Below are 22,602 nucleotides of genomic sequence, written 5' to 3' on the forward strand. Positions count from 1 at the left end.
CATGTTATGTAATTGCTTGATTGAATCATTGATGTTGTTTATGACTTCATCGGGGGTAGCGAGTGCGATTTAGAGGAGCTGGTAATCAGATTTCTGGAAACTTTAAGACAGAGTTTAGTTGTTGTTTTTAAGCTAAGCTAACCCAAATAACTTCTGACTGTAGTAAATTTGTCAAAATGTTATACTGTAATTTTGATGTTCTGCTTTTGTGCATGCTGTGATTGTTTTTTCGTCTGTTTTTTTTCTTTGCAGAACTCCACATGTGAACTGAACTCTTCCTGTGGGGGGAAGGACCCTCTGTGGAGCCCCTCCTCGTTGTGCGGCATGGCCACGCCCCCTTCCTCAAGGGGCATGTCGCCCAACTTAGAGCTCTCCCACAGTGCCTCACACCTTCCCAGCCGCTTCCACTGCACATCAGGTACAGGCGACTTCACTCGGACACATGTCGGCGCGCCGTAAGTCGTATGTGAACGACTTTCTCCTGACTGTTAATTGTTTTGGTCCGAGCAGGAGGAAAAGGAACGCCGGCTTCCAGCACTCCAGCCACCTCTTCTCCACCTCCTACCCTATCAGATGACTTCCCCATAATCTCATTACCAGCCAACACAGTCCAGTCCAGTCCACCCAGAAAGGTACTCCTCTCCTCCACTGCTCTGTGAAAATGTGTTTATAAACCACAGATTCCGAACATTTAAGATGAGTAATTATTTGCTGTGTTGCCAATTAATTTCAATGCAAAGTAGAAAAAAGCTGCTCAGAAAGCTCCTGACATCTGTTTGCTTCTCTCCTGCTCCCTGTGCTCACATATCCTCTGTTTTAATACAGCTGAATTCCCAGTAAAGCTGTTCTCATTTCCTAGTTTTCTGTTTGTTATCAGACATGAAATAGCAACTGAAACGCAGCCAATTAGGACAACATGTGAACCATAAGTTAAAGACAAGAACTGTGCTGTGAATTCAGATGTACTTACACGTAAAATGATCACTCAGAGAGAAAGTTACAAGCGACGGAAAATCTTTCTTTGCGCAGCCTCGATTTACTTCACAATGTTTGCACATGTGTGGCTCTTTCGTGACACTTCCTGCTGCCTTTGTCTTTTAATACAGGTGACTATCTTCTATGGAAAGTAGGTCTGGATTGTCCAAAAGCTCACTAAATTTGCTATGGGGTGCTTTTTTGAGAAAAGGTTGTTAAAGGGGTAAAGTCACGATATCGAGCAACCAAGTTGGTAGTTTTGCAGCAATGTTGGTGCTTTTGTTAAACCTTTTTAGTTGGAAAAGGTCAAAAGGCAGATTCTGATTATGGTTTACTTATGATTTATTTAACAAGCCAGTACACTGTTTTCTGAATTCCAAGTCAATTCAAATCATCTCGGAGGCAATCTGGTTTATCAGTTCTGGTTTAACAGCGACTAACGTTCAAAATGATGACATAAAAGATCTGCCTGTTTTAAAATTGTGCCAAAAGTTCCACAAGAAACACAGAGAGGTGGAGTGAAACACTGCTTTGTCACTTGAAATGAATTCATAATCCAAGTCATGATTAAACTATTAACTGTGTGACTTTCCAGGATCGACGGCAAGGAGAAAGCGGTAAGCCGGCGCTGGTGAGACAGGAACCAGTGAAAGACATGGAGAAGGTTTCGGAAGTAGCTCCAAACAGAGGTGAGACACGATGACTCCCTTTACTGTGATTTATCATCCTTCGTTTAAATGTAAAAGTCTTTGAATTGGATCCAAAATGTAACAATGAAAAACCAACACCAACCCAGAATTGCTGCAAGTGATCAGAGCAGATGGAAAGTTTATTTTTAATGCACTCGGTTGGACAAAAATCTTACCTGGACTCAAGTAGACTGAATCTTTTTTGACTTTGTGCAACATCTATTTCTTATGCAAAATAATTAGTCAGCAGCATTAATGTTAAAATCAACCATAAAAGATGTGAAATTTTGTAATTTTGTTGTTTGTGCTGTCTGGATGCTTGATCTTTGTGATGCATGTTTGTCCTCCTCAGATGCAGGAGCTGCAGAGAACATCTCCATGACTCTGACAGAGCTGTCGGTTTTCATGAAGAAACAGGAGCTGGAGCTTCAGCTGAGGACAGAAAAGGAGAGGGAAGAGGGTGAGTTTAGAGCTTGTAGAGTAAGATCTAGCCATGTCATTATCGTCTTCTTTGAGAAAAATAATCCACCTGAGGAAAAACTAAACGACTCCATCAAAGCAACCTGCTGTCTTTTAGTGGACAGGTTTCAGTCAGATTCAGAAATTGGTTTGATGAATATTTTACTCTTGATTGTGTTTGTCAAAGTAACATGTGGTTGTACTTAATAACTTGTGTGCTTTTTTTAAGCCGACATATCACAAAATTGCCAGATTGGTCTGTTCATCCAGATCATTTACTAGTTGCAGCAAAAACAAACCAACTATAAACACACAGTATAAAAACACAACAAACTAACATCTATTAAAAACCAACGAAAAAGTGAGAACAGGAGAAATAAAGTTGACTCTAAGCTGCAGATTTGGATGTAATATAATTTGATATTCAGGAACAGAAACATTTCAGTAAAAATGGGATGCTGTAATAATGAAATCTTGTAAATAACAGCATTAGCAGACAGCAGAGTGAGCCAGAGGGAGACAATTTTTTCTTTTAACTGAACCAAGAAGTTTTGAAATGAATCTCGTTTTTTAATTATGTAAAGTAAACTGCTTCTGCTGTGAAGTTAAATGAATGTGAGCTCATGGGCTTTGGCTAAATATCCAGGATGCTATCACATCCCCGGTTATATCCCTGTGTGTTCAGCTTGCTCTGCACAGTTATTGGTTTAAATCCCACTCGAGCCACGTGTACTAAAAATAAAGGCACCTAACAGTGCTGTGAACCACTTTGAAGGAAATCATCTGCCAAATGGCGCCCGCTCTGCTGCTAAAGCTAACTGCTTAGACTTAAGTAATAAACAGAAGCCCCGAAAACCTCAGTTTTTCCACCAGCATTGCTGTCATTTGGTACCCGCTTATGATTCCAGAAATATTTAAGCAGACACTGACATTCAGAATGTACATGCAGGTTTAAGTCCGTCACAATCCCCCATATGTCGTTTCTGCTGCAGCTGCCATCACAGAAGAGCTGCTGAAGATCACCGAGGATAAGCAGGAGCTGTTGGGCCTGAGAGGCTTCGACTCCCCTTTTTATCACACCACTGAGACTCTGACTGGCTGTCAGGCACAAGTCAAGACCCTGTCCAACACCCAGCCTGGAGGCCCCATCCGAGACACCCACCACGCTGTATCAACACCCGACAAAGCTGAGAATACTGCAGGTAGCGGCGGCGTTGGCAGCGACAGAGGAGGAGCAGGAGGAGACAGCAGGACTTCAGCCCTCGGCCTCGAGCAGCCCTGGTCCTTCCAGTCGGGCTTCACTCCCATCGACCACCACCTGCACCGGAGCCCCTCCGCGCCGGACGACGAGGTGGGAAAGTTCGGGATGTTCTCTCCGAGCCCGTGCAGCAAGACGCCGGCGCCGGTGCCATACGAGCCGTTCTTCGACCTGGCCCTGCCGAGGGCGGCGTCGCTCTTCGTGGGCCAAAAAACGTCGGAGGCCGTGCACAAGGCGGCGTTGGAGAGGCTGTCGCAGCGGGAGGAGGGCCTGGAGGACGGGGAGGAGGAGGGCGTAGTGTCTGCTTCACCACTGGAGGTGCTGGATCGCCTTGTTCAGCAGGGGAGTGACGCCCACGATAAAGTTCTCAAGAGGTGAGGGCCTTTGACTTTGACTCCGCTTCACATCTGTGCAGTTGGAGGTTGTTTTTTTGGCTTTTATTTCTACCTCTGCCGGGGGTTTCACCACGCGAGGCTGCTGCACTTTTACACTTCAAGTTTTATTTTCTTCCGTTTTTAACTACGGCGATTGTGCGTTGGGCTCCGAACGCTGCCAAAACCTGGGTGACCTACGCTCCATACTGTGCCTGAACGCACCCTGTGTAGACCGAAGCTGCTGCTCGCGCTAATATTTGAATGTTTTGTGTCGTTTAAAATATACTAAACCTGGGTTGTCTCAAACTTTTATGGCATTTTATCTGTAGTTTGCTCACTCTGGGGTCAAGTCTTTGTAGGTGCTCAGAAGGTTTTAGATATTTTAATGGAGATAAACAGGTTTTTAATCCCACTTTTCTGTGCATGAAGTTACACATGCTGAGGATTGTGTAGCTGTAGCGGAGGTATTTGCTCTCTCAGGGCTCGGTTGTGAGTTTGAAGCTTCACGTTGATGGCACTCTGGAGTGTATTTTGATGTGCTGTTCACTGTGCAGAGCCTGTCTAGGTTGTTTTCGGTCTGTTACTGCCGTCCAAAGGAAACACCCAGTTCAGAACAAGCATGACATTGTTGAGAATCCACCACCCCCTTCTTTTCACACACAGTCAGCCAGCCAATAATACAAAAAAACAGCAGAGACTGTCAGCAAAGTCAGCACGGGGCGCCCAAAACAATCTGGCTTCACTCACTCGAGTCATCGCCACATTTTACCTTCTTCATCAGACACCGGGGTCAGATGGAGCGGAGGGAGGGGGGGAGGCGACTGAGATAAATAACCAACAAGCCGTTTTATCGCCATGTGTTCACTCGTAGAGGTGAGGCAGTTTGGAAGACAGAGGGAAGAGAACAAAATCCTCTTCCTGAGCTACAATATTTAAAAGAACAGTTACTGATTTACTCTCTTGACTTGAGTCACCAGAAGACTGCAGGTGTTGGGACACTTGGTCCAGAGCCATCTACAGGAAGGGAGTTGGGGTTAACTTGTAGGTTTTTGTTTGAATTAAATAAACTCGATGTGGCTTTTTCAGGCTTCAGAGGTGATGGAGAGGTTTAATCGTGGTACTTTTGGGCATTCTTTGTGCTCAGCTAACTGGTATTAAATGTTATTGAATGTAGGAAGGGAAGCAAAATTTTCTAAAATTATCAAATTTTTCCTTTTAAGATCTGATGCGAGGGATAAGTATCGTTAAAGATGCTGCTACTCTTGCCGATACTGCTTCAAATTGGTATCTTACTGGTTCTTTTTGTAATGTTTTTTAGATGTAAAGTAAAAATAACAACAAAATGAACATTGCTTTATTTTTTGATTCTTCTTTTCTAAGTGACAAATTGAACGCAGGACTTATTTTTTGCTCAGTATTTTTCAGAGCACTTCTTCGGTCACTGCCAACACCAACATTCAGTTCGAGAAAAGGTGGAAAATAAAGAATGAAACCATTTCTAGCAGCCTCCAACTCACCAAATCCTCTGAAACTGAAACTGAGTATTTCAGAATTTGCAGTTAAGATGAAGCTCTGACCGTTTCCGACTGAATTCATAAACGCGACCTCAGTTAAACAAGCAGCTATTTTGTAATTTGGTTAACTCTGTATGTGCGTGTGGAGTCCAGACTGGGACATGAGAGATGAACTGCAAGTTAATCAGCGGATACGGGGCATTTCTCTGCTCGCATGTGATGAACTTTTGCGAGACGTTTTGACAGATTCAACGTGTTTCTGATCTTTACATACCAACCAGCATTGTCAACTTCTGCTCCAGTGAAACCACACCTTTGAATGTTTGCTTCTGTTGCTTTCTCCAGTACTGAGAGCAGGAGCCTATTCATCTTTAGTAATGTAACCCTGGTTTAATACTTCCATCCTTGTCTAATGTCATGACAGATTTTGTGAAATTAAACTTCCCGTTCATAATGCGATACGACAGACGATAATTCAAATTGTCAGATACTTGAAAGTGGTTTTAAAGCTGATTTGTAGGTTAAGGATGTTACAGTATGTCCTCGTAAAGATTCTTTCCAGATTGGAGAGGATTATTTTTTCATCTTTCCAGTATCATAGAGTCACTGTAATGATAAAAAGCTCTCCTGCTTTCTGCACCCTTCACCCAGATTTTGTGTGTCAAGTGCAGCAGAGTTTAATCTGTGCTGCCATGTTTCCTTCAGCATTTCTCGCAGAAGTGGTTGTAAACAGGAAGAAGTCAGTTTGATAGAATCAGACAGGGGCAGCATATGAGCAACATATTCCAAACTGTGAGTATAAACTGTTTTTTTCCCCCCGCTCTGTTCTTTTTGCAGATTACCTTTGCCAAGTAAGTCAGCTGACTGGACACACTTTGGAGGTAAAGCACTCACACCGATAAAAGATTCTATTCTAGAGACTGCAGACGGAGCGTTATTTTGGCATGACCGGCGATTCGTCACGAGCTCCGAGACATGAGCAGCATGTTAAAATGTTACCGCGCCGGATAGGTAATTTGTTCAGCTGAGGCTTATCAAAACACAAGGTTCCCACAGTCACACAGGACCTGAAATTCAAAACTTTGCCATTTAGAGAGACCTCTCCTCTCTGTTTTTCTTCTTCTTTTTTTTTCTATATTCAAATGCCAAGCACAGGAATCTAATTTTCTCAAGCTGCAGTCACAACAAAATAGACAAATAGAATAAAAGTCGGCCAAGTTGTAATTAAAACTCTGGAATTTAACAGCCTCCCCTGGCCGGCTGATGGGAGTCATGTAATTTCAATTGCATCTGAAACAAAACTGCACTTTCTCTTTCGGATGAATGGATTATAGTCATCGGATGGCTGCGCTCTCTATGGAATTTACTCCAAGTACTTTTCTTTTTTTTCCCCGTCTTTGTACATGTTTACAAGTGAAGCCCTGCAGCCAGAGTCGAGCTGGACATTTATAGGTTTTCTGTTTTTCATTCTAACACTTTGTCGGTTAAATAGCACCCTTGAAATTTAGAGTTTTCACCTCCAGGCTGCTTATTCAAATCAACAGACCGGCTGATAAAATCTTGCCTGGTTGATCAGTAACCCTCTGTGGTTCTTCATTCAGTACCATCAAGATATCAAGTCAAGCTTCCTCGGTGCTATTTGTTTGCCAGAGAGGCTTTATTTTCCATATGTGCTTATTTAATTCACCAGTCTATTCCTGAAACATTGCAGATTTTAGTGAAATTTGGTGATCGAGGACCATTAATTCTGCAGGTTGTTCCATTCAGGGGTTTTTTCTGCATAGAAGAACTGATGGTGCTCGTCTTAGGAGAGTTTGTTTCACCCAAGAGAAATTGCCAGCTGCAAAATGATAAAGAATTGAGAGTAAGATAGGAAGTACATGCATTAATAAGTCAGTTTTGTTAATTTGTTCATCTAATGATCAGAAATAATAGTTAAAGGTTTTGTTAGGAGTATATGTCTGGTTTGAAATTTCCAATATTTGGTGCCAGTACTAGTTCTAACATCATAAACAATATCAAACAGCACTTTATTTTTGTAATAAGGTATGGATCACTCCTCCTTCTTTAGTTTTTTCTCCTCTTTAGCAAAAACTGAAACCCGTGTAAGCTTAGTAAAAGCAGAATTTATAGCAGTTAGATTGCACAGGCGTTCCTAATTTTTTATTTTAAAGTACAAAAACAGAGGGAACATTTTTGATGATTGGAATTTTCTTCCACTTTTTTGTTTTGTAATATTTGTATTAATGCAAATTCTGATGGAGAATGAAACACACCTGAGATGATTTAGCAAAGTTAGAGGAGGTTTATGCTGTTTTAAATGAACAGCCAATGAATAGAACTTGTTTTTTTTTTAAGTTTAAAGATGTATAACCCTAAATTATTAATTCGCAAGGAACCATTAGCCAAAATATTCTCAAAGTATGGCCGAGTGCAACATCCAAACAGTCAGAGCAGCAATGTTTTGATAAATGATGTCATAATATGCTGCAGTATTATAAATAAAGCGTTGTGGTGCTACAGGGATGAGGGTGTCTTATAAATATAGCACCTTTTAAAATCTGAGAAGTGCGATATGAATAAATATGATGATTATTATTTTGTTACTATTATTATTATTACAACAAATCAGATCGTCTGAATGAAGGAGAACAGACTTTTACAAACTGCAGCAAAAATCACATCACTTCTATGTTTGTTTTGTTAAAAAGAAATGGAAAAATTGCCATTAAAGCTAAAACCTTGACTCTTATCGCAACATATTTTTAAAAATTTGCAGCGTTATTATTCTTTTCCCGCACATTGTTCAACAGTTGATAATAACCTGAACCATAAACCTGCACAGGAAACTGTCACAGTCATTAAAATCACAGCTTCCTACGTAGCGACAGTGATTTTTTACTGTGATGCCTTCGTGACATTACCTGCGCTGTTCTGCTGTTGCACACTTAAATAATCATCTCGTTTCTGGTGGCGTGTGTGCGCGTCAGGTGTGCGGCTCTGTTAATTACATTATTATTACGGTGGCCTCCTCAGGCTCGGCTCCGCTGGACGAGCTCCACACGCTGCGCAGCCAGCTGCTCCTGCTGCACAACCAGCTGCTGTACGAGCGCTACAAGAGGGAGCAACACGCCGTCCGCAACCGACGCCTCCTCCGACGCATCATCAACGCCACGGCGCTGGAGGAGCAGAACAACGCCATGGCAAGTTTGCGTGTGCTCATTATCGCTGATTGACCCCCTTTTTGAGGCACCTTCATGTTTCACTGGCTTCTCTGGATAAAATATTAAGCAAAAGGATGGTGGAGCTGTTTCTTCCACTCGAAGCTCACCTGGTTGGTTCTTTAACAATGTGTGTTTTCATTTTGAGCAACAATAAGAGGAGAAACCGCATCTAAACTCCTCTATTGATCACTGATGCATTCATCCTCAATGTGATTTTTATTTTACAGAATTACAAAGTAAACACAGTTATTATAATTCCACTTACTGTCGCATTTTTAAAAACAAAACAACCAATTAAACAAACTGCAGCATGTCTTCATAAATAGCTGTGATTACACAGACCACCAGACCACCACCCAATGTCAGGTTTATGCCACCGCTGCTCTAAATTAACAGCATTGGTAATTAGCAGCATCATTTCTTATGTTTCTGTAACGGTTAATACACCAGTACGTAGAAGCTCTTTAGCTGAAATGATGTTTTGAATGCCAAAATGTGATTATTATTGTTAGCCATACATTTTCAAATTTGCTGTTTTTACAAAAAAAAAACCTGAAAAAATAGTAAATTATTTGAAGAGTTCATTTGTAAAAACAGATAACTTCATCTTCACAAACCTTTAGAAAACCAGCTTTTCCATCGTCTACCTGAGACAATATCAATCAAACTTAAGTTATTTCTATTTTTGTCGTGTCATTTCTACTGAGTCAAATCCACTCCGCTTCAGTTTGATTGATATTATCTCAAGAAAACAACAACAAAAAAAAGTTTTCTGAAAATCTACAAAAATTTAGTCATCTGTTTTTGCAAATGAACTCCTGCTCTCAAGATGTCAAATTATAGTTGTTTGCTTGCATTCCTGAACAGAAACATGAGTTTTGGTGGTTGATGTTATGCTTCTGACTTCTCAGTGAAGCCCAGTGGCTCAGATTTGGGTATAAAAAGGTGAAATAATTTGAAATTGCTCATTCCTGTTTTAAACGGTAGAACATCAAGAGCTGAGTGCGAATTAAAGCGCTTCATGATGCTGGATGGTCTAGATATATAATATCTATATACACACACACACACACACACAGTGCTTAATAAATATAATTAGTTCATCACTGTCGTTCTACATTACTGCAGTAAAACTACAAAACAGTCACACCTTGATTTTGCAGTGATGTAAAAGAGTAACATTCACAGTCATGACAACAGTTCTGCTTAGTGCAGTGAAGCTAGTTTGCTAAAAAATGAACGACAAAAATTTCAATTTCACTTCAAAACGCTGAAGCCAACCAGTAGTCACATCCATTAAAAGACCTCGTAGGTGGTCAGGAACCTTGTGAAGCTCAGTTTCGGCATAAAAGCAGCATTTCGATTTGAATTGAGTGCAAACAGAGGAGAATCACGGCACTTCTGGGTTTCTATACAGAAGCTCATTGCCAGGGATTGATCCTTTTTTAAGCGTCTTCCAAGTGTGACTTGCTTTTCTAGAAACAGATAAAACAAGAAGGGGGGAAAAGGTGGTGTAGCTGTTGTTTACACTGGAGCCTCACATGGTTGGTTCTTCAATTTTCATTTTGAGCAACAATAAAAGGAGAAAACGCATCTGAATTCCTGGGAGACGCTAAGCGATCACTGAGGCGTTTGAAGCATTTCATAATAGCAGCTGTCTCATCAGCTGATGTCATCCACAGCACACGACAGTGAAAATGTACCTGAAGACAGATTAGTTTTCAACAACTGGTGGCTGCAAAGAAGCCACGAAGGCTGTTCTGCTTCCAGGAATGCGACGTAAACAAGGCAGAGAAACACTGTCGCATTCATCCAGTCAGCTGAGAGATTAAATTCCCTGCAAACATTTAAGAAACGCTCCGATTTGAGTTGTTTTTTGGTTCAGATAACTGCTGTACATTTTGTACTCAGCCCTCGTGCGTCTGTGTGCGTCTGTGCAGAAGGACCAGCTGAACCTGCAGAGCGTCGACATCTTGTCCCTGAGGGAGAGTCTGCAGGTGGAGCAGCAGCGCTACAGGCAGCTGTGGGACGACCGGGAGACGGTGGTGACCAGGCTGCACAGTCAGATCAGACAACTGCAGCAGGGCCGAGACGACTACTACACCAAGAACCAGGAGCTCCAGGTGCACACGCCGACGCTCAAACGTGCACCTGCAGTCACAGTCGTAATAAAAACGCAGCATAAATATACTTGGCCAAACAACATAACTAGTTTGAATGTGTTTCGTGTCCCCAGAGCAAGCTGCAGGAGTGTCAGAAAAGGATGGACGAGTTGGAGGCAGAGCTTCAGAGGGCCAACAACAAAGTCTGCCACACTGGTCACCTCCTCAACCAGATGACTATCAAGGTATTACCAACCTAACATAGTTTAAAGCCTCTTTTCAGACTTTAAATACATTGATTTCATCTGTATGTTCAGGTTTATAATGTACTCATGTTGGCTACAAGGCGATGCTGAAGGAGCGTAGTCGACTGAAGAAAACCTCGGTCAACTGAACGCGTATTTACTCCTCAAAAGATCTGTTATCTCTAAGTGCTGAGGAACACAACGCAGACGAGTCGGTTCTATAGCTTTTGGATGAACCGCCGTGTTGGTTGTTGTGTAAACCGCTATTTACAAAAAGCTTAAACTCGACTTCTTGGCCATCCGTCGGAACAAAACGCAGCCTCCCCGACGACTTCTCTTGACACGGTGTCAGTTAGTTCGCAGCCGTCTCAGAGTAAACGTTCGCTAAGCTCAGGCAGTCTGCTTCCTTCCTCCACCACAAATAGTGGATTAATCCCGGAAGGCTGTTGATGTTGCGCTTTTCTCCTCGAGAAAGTAACACGAATGATTATTTGGCTAATGACGAGCTGGTCAAATGAGAGTCTGCTGGACAACTGATCGGCCAGTCGACTTGGAGGCGAGGTCTGGAGAACACAAATGAAAGTATGAACAAAGAACAGTTCTCTCACCGGCTGCATACTGATGTATTTAAAATCTATCTGGCCAATGAAGTTGTAAATAATGACAATGGTAGCTGCATATGTCCCCTTTCTTCTCGCTAAACACCTTCTGATGTCTATTTTATGATTTACAGAAGAATTAAAAAAGGACAAAATCTTATTATTAGAGAGTTGCAATCAAGTTTTTATTCTCCCTAGAAAATACTGTTGCACTATGGACACTCTAAGTACGGTGAAGTTATTAAACTGAATCGACTGTATATGTTTGACAGTTGCGCAGCTCTGCAATGCATTTTTTGACAAAGCACCCAAGATGATCCTTAATGTTATTTTTATTTTACAAAATAACAAATCAAACTTGTCACAGTTTCATTTAGCATTACAGCGTTCTTGTTTTTTGAATAGCCAAGCAGACAAACCAAATTCTATTATATATTACATACATAGAAAGCTCTTATCACAGTTCCAGTTTGTGCTTCATAATAGATTAACTTCACTGTCACGACAAATAAAAACAATTCCGCTTCATGCAGCACTGTGGTAAAGCTAGTATGCTGAAAATAAACAACACACATTTCATTTCACTTACAAGTGATGGAGCAAAAAGCAGACCCGTCTGATTAAAGACGTAAATGGTAAAAAAAAAAAAAAGATGCATTAAAAAAAGCAGGATTTTAATTTGAATTCAAACAGAATTGTGGCACTTTTGGCTCTCCATACAAAAGCTCCAAATGATGGTTAAAAACTGTATTCTCTACCACAGCACAGTGAATTCATTTGTTCATCTTTTTGGCCTTGTTGCTGTCACTAGGAAATTAGTTTTTCCTTTTAATAAGTATCCTCCAGTTTGTGCTGCTTTGGTGCAGCCTTAACCGGAGTTGACTCGCTGTGTTCTGGTTAAGGTTTTAGGTGAAACTGGTAGTTTTGAATGCAGTACTGTTACAGTTGCCTCAATAAATACTGGTATTACAGATACTGGACTCGTTTAAACATCACCAGACTGCAGACATTTATATGCCTCCTGCCACAAAGCAGACACCAACACGAGATCAAGCTTAAGTTCCTGCTTAATAATGCAGATACTAATTAGTGTGGTCAGACTGGGACATCACAGGTACCTGAATTCTTTAACTAAAGCCTGGTCCACTTGTAGTTGTGGTTGCTCAGGTGTTTTTTTGTTGGTCCATGACTAATATCTTATAATCTTATATCTTCCATCAACTGGAAAGGCGTTAAACTCAAATAAGATCCACATGTCACCAGCCACTCACGACTAACTGCTGAACGTTAAATCAGCCAGATTGTAGTTTTAATCAAATATTTTTACCACAGATTTCAAATACGCTCAATCTTTGCTAAACGGACGAGCTGGGCAGGAGGGCGCTGGAGCTGGCAGGCAGCTGGGTCAGACTCGGGGAGCAGCGATGAAACGTGCCCCCGTCCTCGCCCTGCCACCTCCGCGCAGACCGCAGACTGTCCCAGGGCTCGGTTGCCTTGGAGATGTTGTCTCACCCTCTTTATTTTTGGGTCAGCATCGCGGGGGGTCTGGGTGTTTTTCTGCCTCCTGGGGTTTGTCTGAAGTCTGCTTCCCTCCTCTGACCCAGACTGAACCCAAATCCTGGCAAACAGCGAGCCGTTGATTCAGGAAGCTGGCATTTTGAGTCCACACGCCGTCACCTAAAGGTCCCTGTTTGTGAAATTCTGACAGGATGAATAGACTTTATTAGAGCTGCACCAAAAGGACCTAAATGTTTGATCTGTTTGTGGCAGATACCAATAATAGTAATGTTACTGATGCAAAACTGAAGAGGAAACGTGATTTTTTTTTTCCCAAACACAACAGTATTTCTAGAGCCTTCACCATCCCCAGGATAAAAAACACATTAATTTATTCCAAATTTGTAATATTTACATCATATTTCCACTATGCAAACTAACGCCAGACCTCACCTCTTTGTCTTACATGTGCAGACACTGAATAACAATAAGGAAACAGGACCAGTTAAAACAATACTGGAACATGATCAAGCCTTTAAATGGGGCTACAGCTGGCTACCAGCCCAGTGCCATCACTCTTGCTCTCCTCCCTCCACCTTCCCAATGTGCAGAGACTCACCGCTGCTACAGACTCCGCAGCTAATTTTCAAATAAACCATTTACTGTAATTGGCTTTTTTTCTTTTTTTAGCTCGTTTGCAGCAATTTGCAGTGAAAGTGCTTCATGTTGCTGCATGAAGTGTAAAACAGGTTGTGGGTGAAGAAGGGAAAGACAGAAGGTTTTATTTGTTCATGAAGTCTCCCACAGATTCTGTTGCATGTGTGGTTAACAGCAATTATCAAACTATTAGAATCTTTAACTGTGTGGTTTAATATCCTGACATTGTGGCGTGAGAAGTCAACTCTTAAGATAACTTAACAGAATGGCTGCAACGTGTAAAATATTGAGTGAACACCAGAGTTCAATTCTGCTCATAAGAAGCGTTTCTTCTACAGAAAAACATCCGCTCGATGTATTTGCAGCACCTCGTTGAGCTTCTGATGAATCCACCGACACCGTTAATGACCAACTCTGTCGCGCTCGCCGCCGCCGTGCTCCCAGATACTTTTGGACAGGGTTTGTTTGTAGCGTAATTGCTGCTTTGCCCTCCGTCATCATTGTTTGTCTCGTTTGTCCTTCAGCTGAGCAACAGCGAGAGCACCCAGCAGCAGATGAGCTTCCTGAACAAGCAGCTGCTGCTCCTCGGGGAGGCGCATAAGCTGTCCATGCAGGAACTACAGCATGCAGGCGCCGACAACACAAAGGTACGCAGGAAGGCAGTGTGTGTTTGAGTGCGTTTGCTCGGAGAGCTGCAGAGATGACGTACTGAGGTGAAAAAGGGGACACTAATTGGGTTTGTTGGGTGTCAAGTCGAACTATATCACCGAGGAGCTTTTTTTTTTTTTTCCTCCAGCTTTGCCGCAACGTCTAACTAAACATAGCCGTAGAAGTTGTGTGACATCAAAGTAAATCCAAAGAGCCTCTTGTTGAATTATGTGTTTTGACCTCGACAAAGTCTGGCAGGTTCAGGTTTTGGTAAAATTGGAGCCAAGTGTTGGAAATGTCATGTAATGTTGCTGACTCACAGGTAAGAGTTCAGTGTTGTTCCTCTTGTTGTTTACTCAGCTGCCACATGTTAGTGTGATGTTTTCAAGTTTTTCTGCAGAGTTTTGTTCTGATCGCCTCAATATATTAGTGAACCATCAATATCAACTGTTTTGCAAATGTTTATGTCCTCGGTAATGAATTGCACATCTTATTAATAACACTGGGTTACAAAAAAACACTTTTTTGTTGAAGGTGTCCAGGATTTTTTAACTGATTTAGGACATTTTTGCAACTCTGAATCCAAAAATGACATCTGCTTTTCTGTGTCAGGTCAGGTTTTTATGCCAACTCGATTTTAAAAAATTGATTTTACCACTAAATTGATCACATTTTTTGACATTCGCGATTAATTTATGTTAGTATTTCTCATGTGAAATCGTATTTTAGAGGAAAGATTTCATTTTCTAATCCTTTTCATAAGCTAAATGATCCAAAAGTTGATGAGCGTAAACATTTGTAAAGGTAAATACAAGTAAATTGCATGTTTCAACAAATCAAAATTTTGACCTCGTTGAGCAAAACCAATGTAATATTTGGATTCAGCACATTGCAATTGTCCAAAATCAGCTCAAAAAACTTTGACTCAAATGGGTGTAGACCAGTGTAATGATAAGACAGCTTGGTTCATATGTCTCGTCTTTTAATGCACAATAAACCAGCACATTTTACCAGTTTATGATGCTGATCACGTTCTATTCTAGCCTAATGTTTGCTCACTTATTTTATTTCAGTCATGTATTGTACTCGTATCTTACTGCTTTTCTACTTTTTAGAAGTAGAAAAAGTTGCTTTTTTTCTGAGCAATATCTGGCACAAGACTGTCCTTTGGGATTAATGGCATTTTAGTTTATCTTATTTACGTCAGAATCAGTTTAAATAGAGTTTCATATACAAGGACGGGTTTGGTGCATTTTGTAGGACAAATAAAAGGAAGTAATGTCGTTCAGCAGGAGATGCAGTGTGACTTTTACCAACAAGCCAGACACAGTAGGAGTTAAAATGCAAGATCAGATTTGTTGTACAATCTGGTACCAATACTAATTCCTTCCCTTTACTTTAAACTAAAGCATCCTGGTACTTTTAAACACCACCTATTCCTCCCAGTCTTTCCTAACAAGATTAAAAGCAGCAGACTGTTTCCATGTTTGGGTTAAAACACCACCTGTGGGCGGCTCTGTCTTCTCATCTGACACTAACTGAGCTGTGTTGGGTTTAAGTGTTGTTGGAAACTCCTTGTGCAGTGAAATAATCTGAGCTGAAGATGCATTGCAAAGCTACTGAAAAAGCTTTTACATATACTGACACAGATTGCATGTGGTGGTTTTAGTTTGCAGATTATTTAGCTCATAAAGTTAATTGCTTGCATTTAATCTTTGCAAAATCTCCCAATCTCCAGGTAAAAGTGCAAATCAGGGCACTTGAAGCTATAATTTGTTGCAGCTGCTGAACTAAGACACGAAAGACGAGCGCACTTAGCAACCCATAGCACTTAGTAAACGATCCTTTTTTTGTATAGTTTTAATGTCTTGTCTTGTTTTTATATTTATTTCCTTTTTATTATACATGTTTTTATTCATATTTAAATGTCTCCTTGTGTTTTTCTATACATGTATGTGGAACAACAGACTGTAGCACTGATCAAGCCATATTTCTGCTTGGGTACAATAAAATTTACTAATGTTGTTTAGCAGTTTTGGATGATTGTCCGCTGGATGTAAATAACACTACACAGACAAACCTGTGAAAAAGCAACCTTTACTTAATGTACAGTTATCTATGTGCAGTCCATATTGGCATGAATGGAATGGTAATAATTTAAAAGGTCTAAATTGCACGCAAAAGAATACGTAAATAAGGTTACATACATATATGTAAGTTGGTCTTGTTCACCCTCATTCATTTCCTGTCCCTTCCGACTCTTTCTTCTCCCGTGCGTCGCCGCCCAGGAGGCCCACATGCTGCAGCTGTCCTATGGGAAGGAGGTGGAGACACTCAGGCAGAGTTTGCTGGTCCAGGGTCAGAAGCTGGAGGCGGCGCAGCAGAGAGTCGCCGAGCTGGAGACGCACCTCTCCAAGAAGGAGCACCTCATCGCTGAGCAGAAGAAGTTCCTCGAAGACGTGAAGTGTCAAGCAAAGTGAGTGGAACTAATCTAAAGTCTTAAAAAAATACACATAACTGTGTAACCTTTAAATGTGTGCTTTGATATCTGTGTAAGACATACTTTTGCATCAGTAGAACAGAATCTGAATCAGCAGGACATAAAGTAGTTGTCTGAGTAGATCAAACACCACTTAATTTTGTGTGTATTGATAGAAGCAGGTGCAAATCTCCAGTCACCTGTATGTGCAATTAAAGTCTCTTTTCAAAGTTTCTGTCACACCACACGTATCTCTGTCACATTCTCTTTGTCTTTCTCCTTGTCCCCGTCTCTTCTCCGTCGATGCAGGGCGGAGCTGCAGGCCTCCGACAGCAGGTATCAGGCTCAGAGGAGAATCACTCAGCTGCTGCAGACTGAACTCCTGCAGCTCTACAGCAGAGTGGAGATGGAGGCTCCGGCCAGCAGCACCAGCAGCTCTCCACCAGGGGGCAGAGCTGACCCACACACTCCTGCTGACTCCAGGTCAGGCCGCCTTTTGGGTTTTCTCGACAGTCCAAAAGTTCCCCACAAAAACACTTACCAGAAGACGCGTTTTCATTTATTATGCAGTCAGTTTGGTATATTTGCTTGTTAGGAGTCCACAAGGAATTGCAGATTTTGTATTTACCTTATTAGCACCTTGTAATTTTCAGCCAAACCAGCGGTGGATGGCTAGGATGGTACTTTCTGTCTGTTTGCCGCTTTGGCCCAAAGTTAAATACCTCAACAGTTATTCAGTGGATTCCCGTGAAGTTTGAGATCCATATTCATATCCCCCTCAAGATAAATTGTAATAAATTCAGTGATCTCTGTATTTTTCTTTCAGTGCCAACTGCAGGTCAATAATTTTATTTCTCACTTGGTTTCTGTAGTTTGGTTTATGACCAAACGTCTGCAAAACAAATGGCATTCCCATCAACCTCAGCTGTACTGAGTGTTTAGTGTTAATTGGCAAATATTAGAATGCAAACATGCTAAACTAACATGGTATTTATAATATGTACTGAATGTTAGTACTGTCACTGTTAGCATTTTAGCATATTTCCATTTAGATCAAAACACTGCTGTTCTCCGATCAGCATGTTAACATTGCTGAGTCTTGTTTAGTGAAGCTTGCTGCATCGTTGTTTTTTCCTCCCCTAATATTAAATATATAAGTATAAGTACAGTACCTTTGACCATCTACTTTGGAGAATTAAATATCTTCTGCTGTGATTGAAAAAACATGTCAATGGTCTGACTTCCTGGATGTAGACTGTGGGTATAAGTACACAGTTTTTTTCTCCCCTTCCGATATCTGTGTCCTCACGTTTTCAAAATCTTGTTCACAACAACCTCTGATCAGCAACCCACATGCTGTAAATTTCAAATTCTGATGATGATTTGCAAATAGAACAAGTCTGCTCGGTGCTTTGGATGAATAATTGTAAAGATCGGCAAAGAATATTTGCAACAGTTGCTGTCTGTCGGGGGCATTCTTGTAGGTTGCCCACAGGTTGTAGAAAAAGTTTTTTTTTTTCTAAGCACCAACACAAGTTCCCCCGACGCTATTTTGCAGATCCACCATCACAGCAAGACAGTGGTGATTGGTTAATATAAATACAAACAAGCCAGAGCAGAATGATACGAGGAGCACACAGACCATTCTCTAACCTGGTAGCTCCAAGACTGATGTTTTACAAACGCCAAGATAAAAATGTTCCTTTTTTTTTGATATTTCTAAGAAAAACGTAAAGATGTGCATGTGTTCAACGGCTTTTGGCTCCTCTTATGGGTCTAAATATTTCATATTTAGTTATATTTTCCAGTTGATAGATGTTGTGATCCTGTTTTGCCCATTTCATTCGGTGTAACTTAAGCAGCTTGTTTTTAAACGTGGTGTATAAAACAATTTCAATTCACATTTGACCAGGTTTCATCAGTAATGTCAAAGCTAATGAGCTAAAACTGTGGTACTTGCTTTTAAATGGTGCTTGTTGTCGTTTGTATTGGTTCTAATATTTACCTAAAGACAGTTTTCATTCCTTGTAAATGTCGTTTCCTCCACAGTGTCATGGTGCCAGATGGACCAAGTAAAATTCACACCAACGAGGAGACAGACAGCAGACCACCGCACGATTCCCCTCGTGGCAACGGCAGCACTTTATCGCCAGGGCAACCGAAGGCGAGCAACTCTTCCAAGTCGACGGCCAACTCCATGAACGGCAGCCAGGACCTGGCCCCGCCCCTGCTGGTGGAGCCGTCCCTGTCCTGTCCCCACGCCAACCCCCTCACGCCCCTGCCCGCCTCCGACGCGCCGCTCACCGTGGGCTCCTACCCCAGCGCCAAGAGCTTCCTGGGCATGAGGGCGCGCGAGCTGTTCCGCAACAAGAGCGAGAGCCAGTGCGACGAGGACCAACAGCAGCAGCAACAACAACAACCGCCGCTGCCGCGCCTGGCCGGCCTCGCCCACGGCCTCAAGACTGAGCTTTGCGTGGAGCCGCCGCCGCCCTGCCCGGGTTCTATCGCCCCTGTCGGCTCCCCGCCTCCCCCGGCCACAGCCCCCGGTGCTCCCGCTGCTCCCCTCACTGTGCCCACCAAGGAGCCCCCTTCTGAGCCCAAGCAGCGGGCCTCCAGCCAGGAAAGTCCCCGCAGAAAGGCAGGGCCGGGCGGAGGCAGGAGTCAGGTGGGGTCGGGTCGCCCCCGGCAGCAGCAGCTAAAGATCATGGACTACAACGAAACACATCATGAGCACAGTTAGGGACAAAGAACTGAGTTGGGACGAGGAGAGACTGAAATTTATCGATGGAGAAGAGCTACAAATCAGCTAAAGAGTAACATGTCAGCAACTCTTTGGAATTCAGTGTTATTTGTTCCATTCCCCTGAGGGTCCTCTGAGTGGACAACAGGATTTCCCCCAAAATGTTTTTCTACTTTTGTTTTTCTTTTTTTTTTTATTGATTTATTGCTATGAAGAATTTTGACCAATTCAGCGTGTTACCAGTGAACATGCTCGACTATGAATGACAGCCTGCACCCCATGAGCTCAGAGGGTCAGTTCACCTACATTACAAACATGAATGGAGTTGTGTTCGTGGTGCTTGCAGTGTTGACATTTTTGGCAGCAACTTGTTCCTTCCAGGATAAATAATTTGGGAAAATTCTGATTTTATTGACTTTACACTGTAGAAATGTGCGTGATCTGAACTTAATGGGGACACTATCTGGAAGCAGCTTGCTGGTAAAAATGAGTCATTTTGAAATGCTGTGAGCACCACAAACACAGATCCATTTATCTCCATTGCTTTGGCTGTGAAGGTAGAAAGAGTTCTCAAAACTGTGACAAACACAACCGTGGGATTTCGTCCACACTACTAGATGATCTGTAATTCAGGTGAACCGGCAGCTCGCCCGATCTTTTCGACGACTCTCTTTCTTTTTAAAAGTCACCACAGTCGATCTAATGAAAAACGACACACCGCTTTATTATTTTTCACGATGAGTTCAGAATGATGGAGGTGAACTTCACGTTGGGGGTGTTTGGTTTGTTCTGGGGAGAAGTGTGACCTCATTGTTGCTGGACTGCACTGGAGCATTTCCATATGAACCTTCACTGAGTTTTTGCCAGAAAGAGAGAGATGTGGGTGTAATTCTTGGATTCCGTACGACATTTGACAAATGGTAGCATTTTATGCATTTTTATAGACTTAACATTCCCTACCTTTATGGGTATTTTTCTATTTGTTCCACACATTGTGCTCACAGATACACATTTTCCTAAATTTGAATCAGACCTGCCAAGTGACACAAGCCCCAGCTATAAAAATCACTATTTTCTGTTCAAGACAACCAGCCGATTATTTTGAAAGTGCCATGCAAACATTTGGCTGAATTGGCTCGTCTCTAAACAGAAGTGTTGTTTCTCAACTTGCGTGTACATTCAGCTGTTATGTACAGCATGGGGAAACCAAACACGTCTTGTCCGATGGGTTTTCCTTTTCTGCAGGTCTGATAAACAAGGAGTTACCTCTTTTTTTTCTCTCCCTCCCCTCCTCTTCGAAGCATTAGAGGTAAACTCCGGTTGTGAAAGTCGTCTAAATCCTGTTGTCCACTGGGAACTCCTGCTGTCATTTCCTTCTGCCTCGCTATCTAAAGCATGTTCAACAATCCACTTTAAATGCCAACCGTAGTAACTACAGCAAACCAAGACAGAAGGTACAATCAGCACAAACTGAAGAAACCAGGACTCTGACCGGAGCTGGAGAATCTGGGACAAAATGGCAAAAACGGAAGTTCTTAAAGCAGTGGCTTGTGTTTAACTGTGAACAATAAAGATCGTCTTCAATGTTTTGCACTACAATGCTGACTTCTGCTTTGTTTTTCCTGGTGAACAGTAGATGGGAGGATTTGCTGCTGCTGTTTTACCTACATTTGGTGTTTGGACTGTAGATTGGACAAAACCAGATGTTTGTTTTAGTTCTGACAGAAATTTCCCATTTTCTAATCTTGCAATCCTCTTCAGTTGAACCATGTAGGGCTACAGGAGAAAGAAATGTTCAAAACAAAGTCAATAAGCACTTTAAAACCTGCTTTTATTTAAGGCTGGTAATTGAATCACAGACTAAAATGTGTCTAAAGCAACAGCATTTATTGAAAGCTGGTGTTTGCTTTGTTTTGTTGAGGCAAAACTTGTTTTTATTGCAGTTTAATGGAGTAGTTTGGCGTTGTTGTTTTAAATAACATGTCCACAAACTACAGTCCTTATTGGCAGGTTTGTCCAATAGGAAGCCACCTTGGTAGCACCCTAGGGTGATTATTTTAGGCAAACAAGACCAGATGTTCTCTGAATGAATAGGAAGGGAACAACAACTGCAGTTTCAGTGGACAGGAAGACTTAAAAAGTTTGGTAAATGTGCCATAGCGAAGGTGTTGACTCAGTATTTCCAGTTTGGCTGTTTTTGGTTGATGTGACATTTTTAGTGTTACATAATTTTGCCTCAGATTTTGCTTTGACACTTAACCACCAATAAGCTAACTACTGTTAGCCTAGTAGCAGTGGTGGCACTATTGGTAGTAAAAAGGGGAAAAATGACAATATTGGGGGAAAATGCGACAAATATACCAGTTAATGGTAACGCAAACTTGCTGCAAATTTAAATTTTTAACTGTGGTATGTTGAATTTTGTTGCTGTAAATAGGAATATTTTGGTATTTTGCAAAATACAGACACTGAGAAACCAATACAGTCAGTGATAAGGATCGAAAAGAACTGCTAGCCGTTAGCTTAGGTTAAATTAGCTGAAGCAGCTGGAAAAACAGCTAGCCCTGGTTTGCCCAAAGGTAAGTCCACCTACAAGCTCCTCTAAAGCTTGCACTTAACGCTTTGTATGTATTATACACTTTATATAGTCGTCACATGTGTGTCGAAACAATGCTTTGAGGTTTTATAAGGGTGATATGGTGGACTATTTGTTAGCCAAAAGATGGTGACCTGATTCGTTAGCTGTTAGCTTGGTTAAAACGGCTTGAGAAACCGCTAGCCCAGCTTTGTCCAAAGGCAATTCCAACTACCAGCTCCTCTGGAGCTCTTAATTATCGCTTTATGTGTTATATATACTTTTTGTAATCATTATAAGCGTGTAATAACAATGCTTTATAAGGGTGATATGGTGGACTAATTGTTAGCCAAAAGATGGCTACCTGATTCAGAACCGTTAGCTGTTAGCTTAGCTACCTGAGAAACAGCTCGCCCTGCTTTGCCCAAAGGTAAGTCCACCTAGCAGCGCCTAAAGCTAAGCTAAAGCTTTTAATTAACATGTTGCTGTATGCTCGTTTTTAATCAGTACATGTATGGAAACACTTAATGTTTTTGTAAAGGGTAATGTGTTAGACAATTTGCTCCA

General features: G+C 41.7%; 1 protein-coding gene across 2 annotated transcripts in view; it reads left to right on the top strand.

The window, feature by feature from the left end:
- The window catches only part of tsc1b (TSC complex subunit 1b), a 35,511-nt gene extending 14,452 nt beyond the window's left edge, over positions 1 to 21,059 (top strand). The window contains exons 10-22 of one of the 2 annotated variants that reach the window (XM_008288341.1): positions 253 to 418; positions 511 to 632; positions 1,571 to 1,664; positions 2,017 to 2,124; positions 3,116 to 3,755; positions 6,107 to 6,150; positions 8,306 to 8,472; positions 10,434 to 10,616; positions 10,730 to 10,840; positions 14,118 to 14,240; positions 16,530 to 16,717; positions 17,030 to 17,203; positions 18,770 to 21,059. In XM_008288341.1, the coding sequence (XP_008286563.1) occupies positions 253 to 418; positions 511 to 632; positions 1,571 to 1,664; positions 2,017 to 2,124; positions 3,116 to 3,755; positions 6,107 to 6,150; positions 8,306 to 8,472; positions 10,434 to 10,616; positions 10,730 to 10,840; positions 14,118 to 14,240; positions 16,530 to 16,717; positions 17,030 to 17,203; positions 18,770 to 19,460 (2,811 nt within the window). In that variant the 3' untranslated portion in view covers positions 19,461 to 21,059. The remainder of the gene's footprint in view (positions 1 to 252; positions 419 to 510; positions 633 to 1,570; positions 1,665 to 2,016; positions 2,125 to 3,115; positions 3,756 to 6,106; positions 6,151 to 8,305; positions 8,473 to 10,433; positions 10,617 to 10,729; positions 10,841 to 14,117; positions 14,241 to 16,529; positions 16,718 to 17,029; positions 17,204 to 18,769) is intronic. The other variant, XM_008288342.1, reaches the window with a different exon arrangement.
- The last annotated feature ends 1,543 nt before the right edge of the window (positions 21,060 to 22,602 follow it).

This window comes from Stegastes partitus, unplaced genomic scaffold, assembly GCF_000690725.1.
Source record: "Stegastes partitus isolate 25-593 unplaced genomic scaffold, Stegastes_partitus-1.0.2 Scaffold554, whole genome shotgun sequence".
In the NCBI taxonomy this organism is placed as follows: Eukaryota; Metazoa; Chordata; class Actinopteri; family Pomacentridae; genus Stegastes; species Stegastes partitus.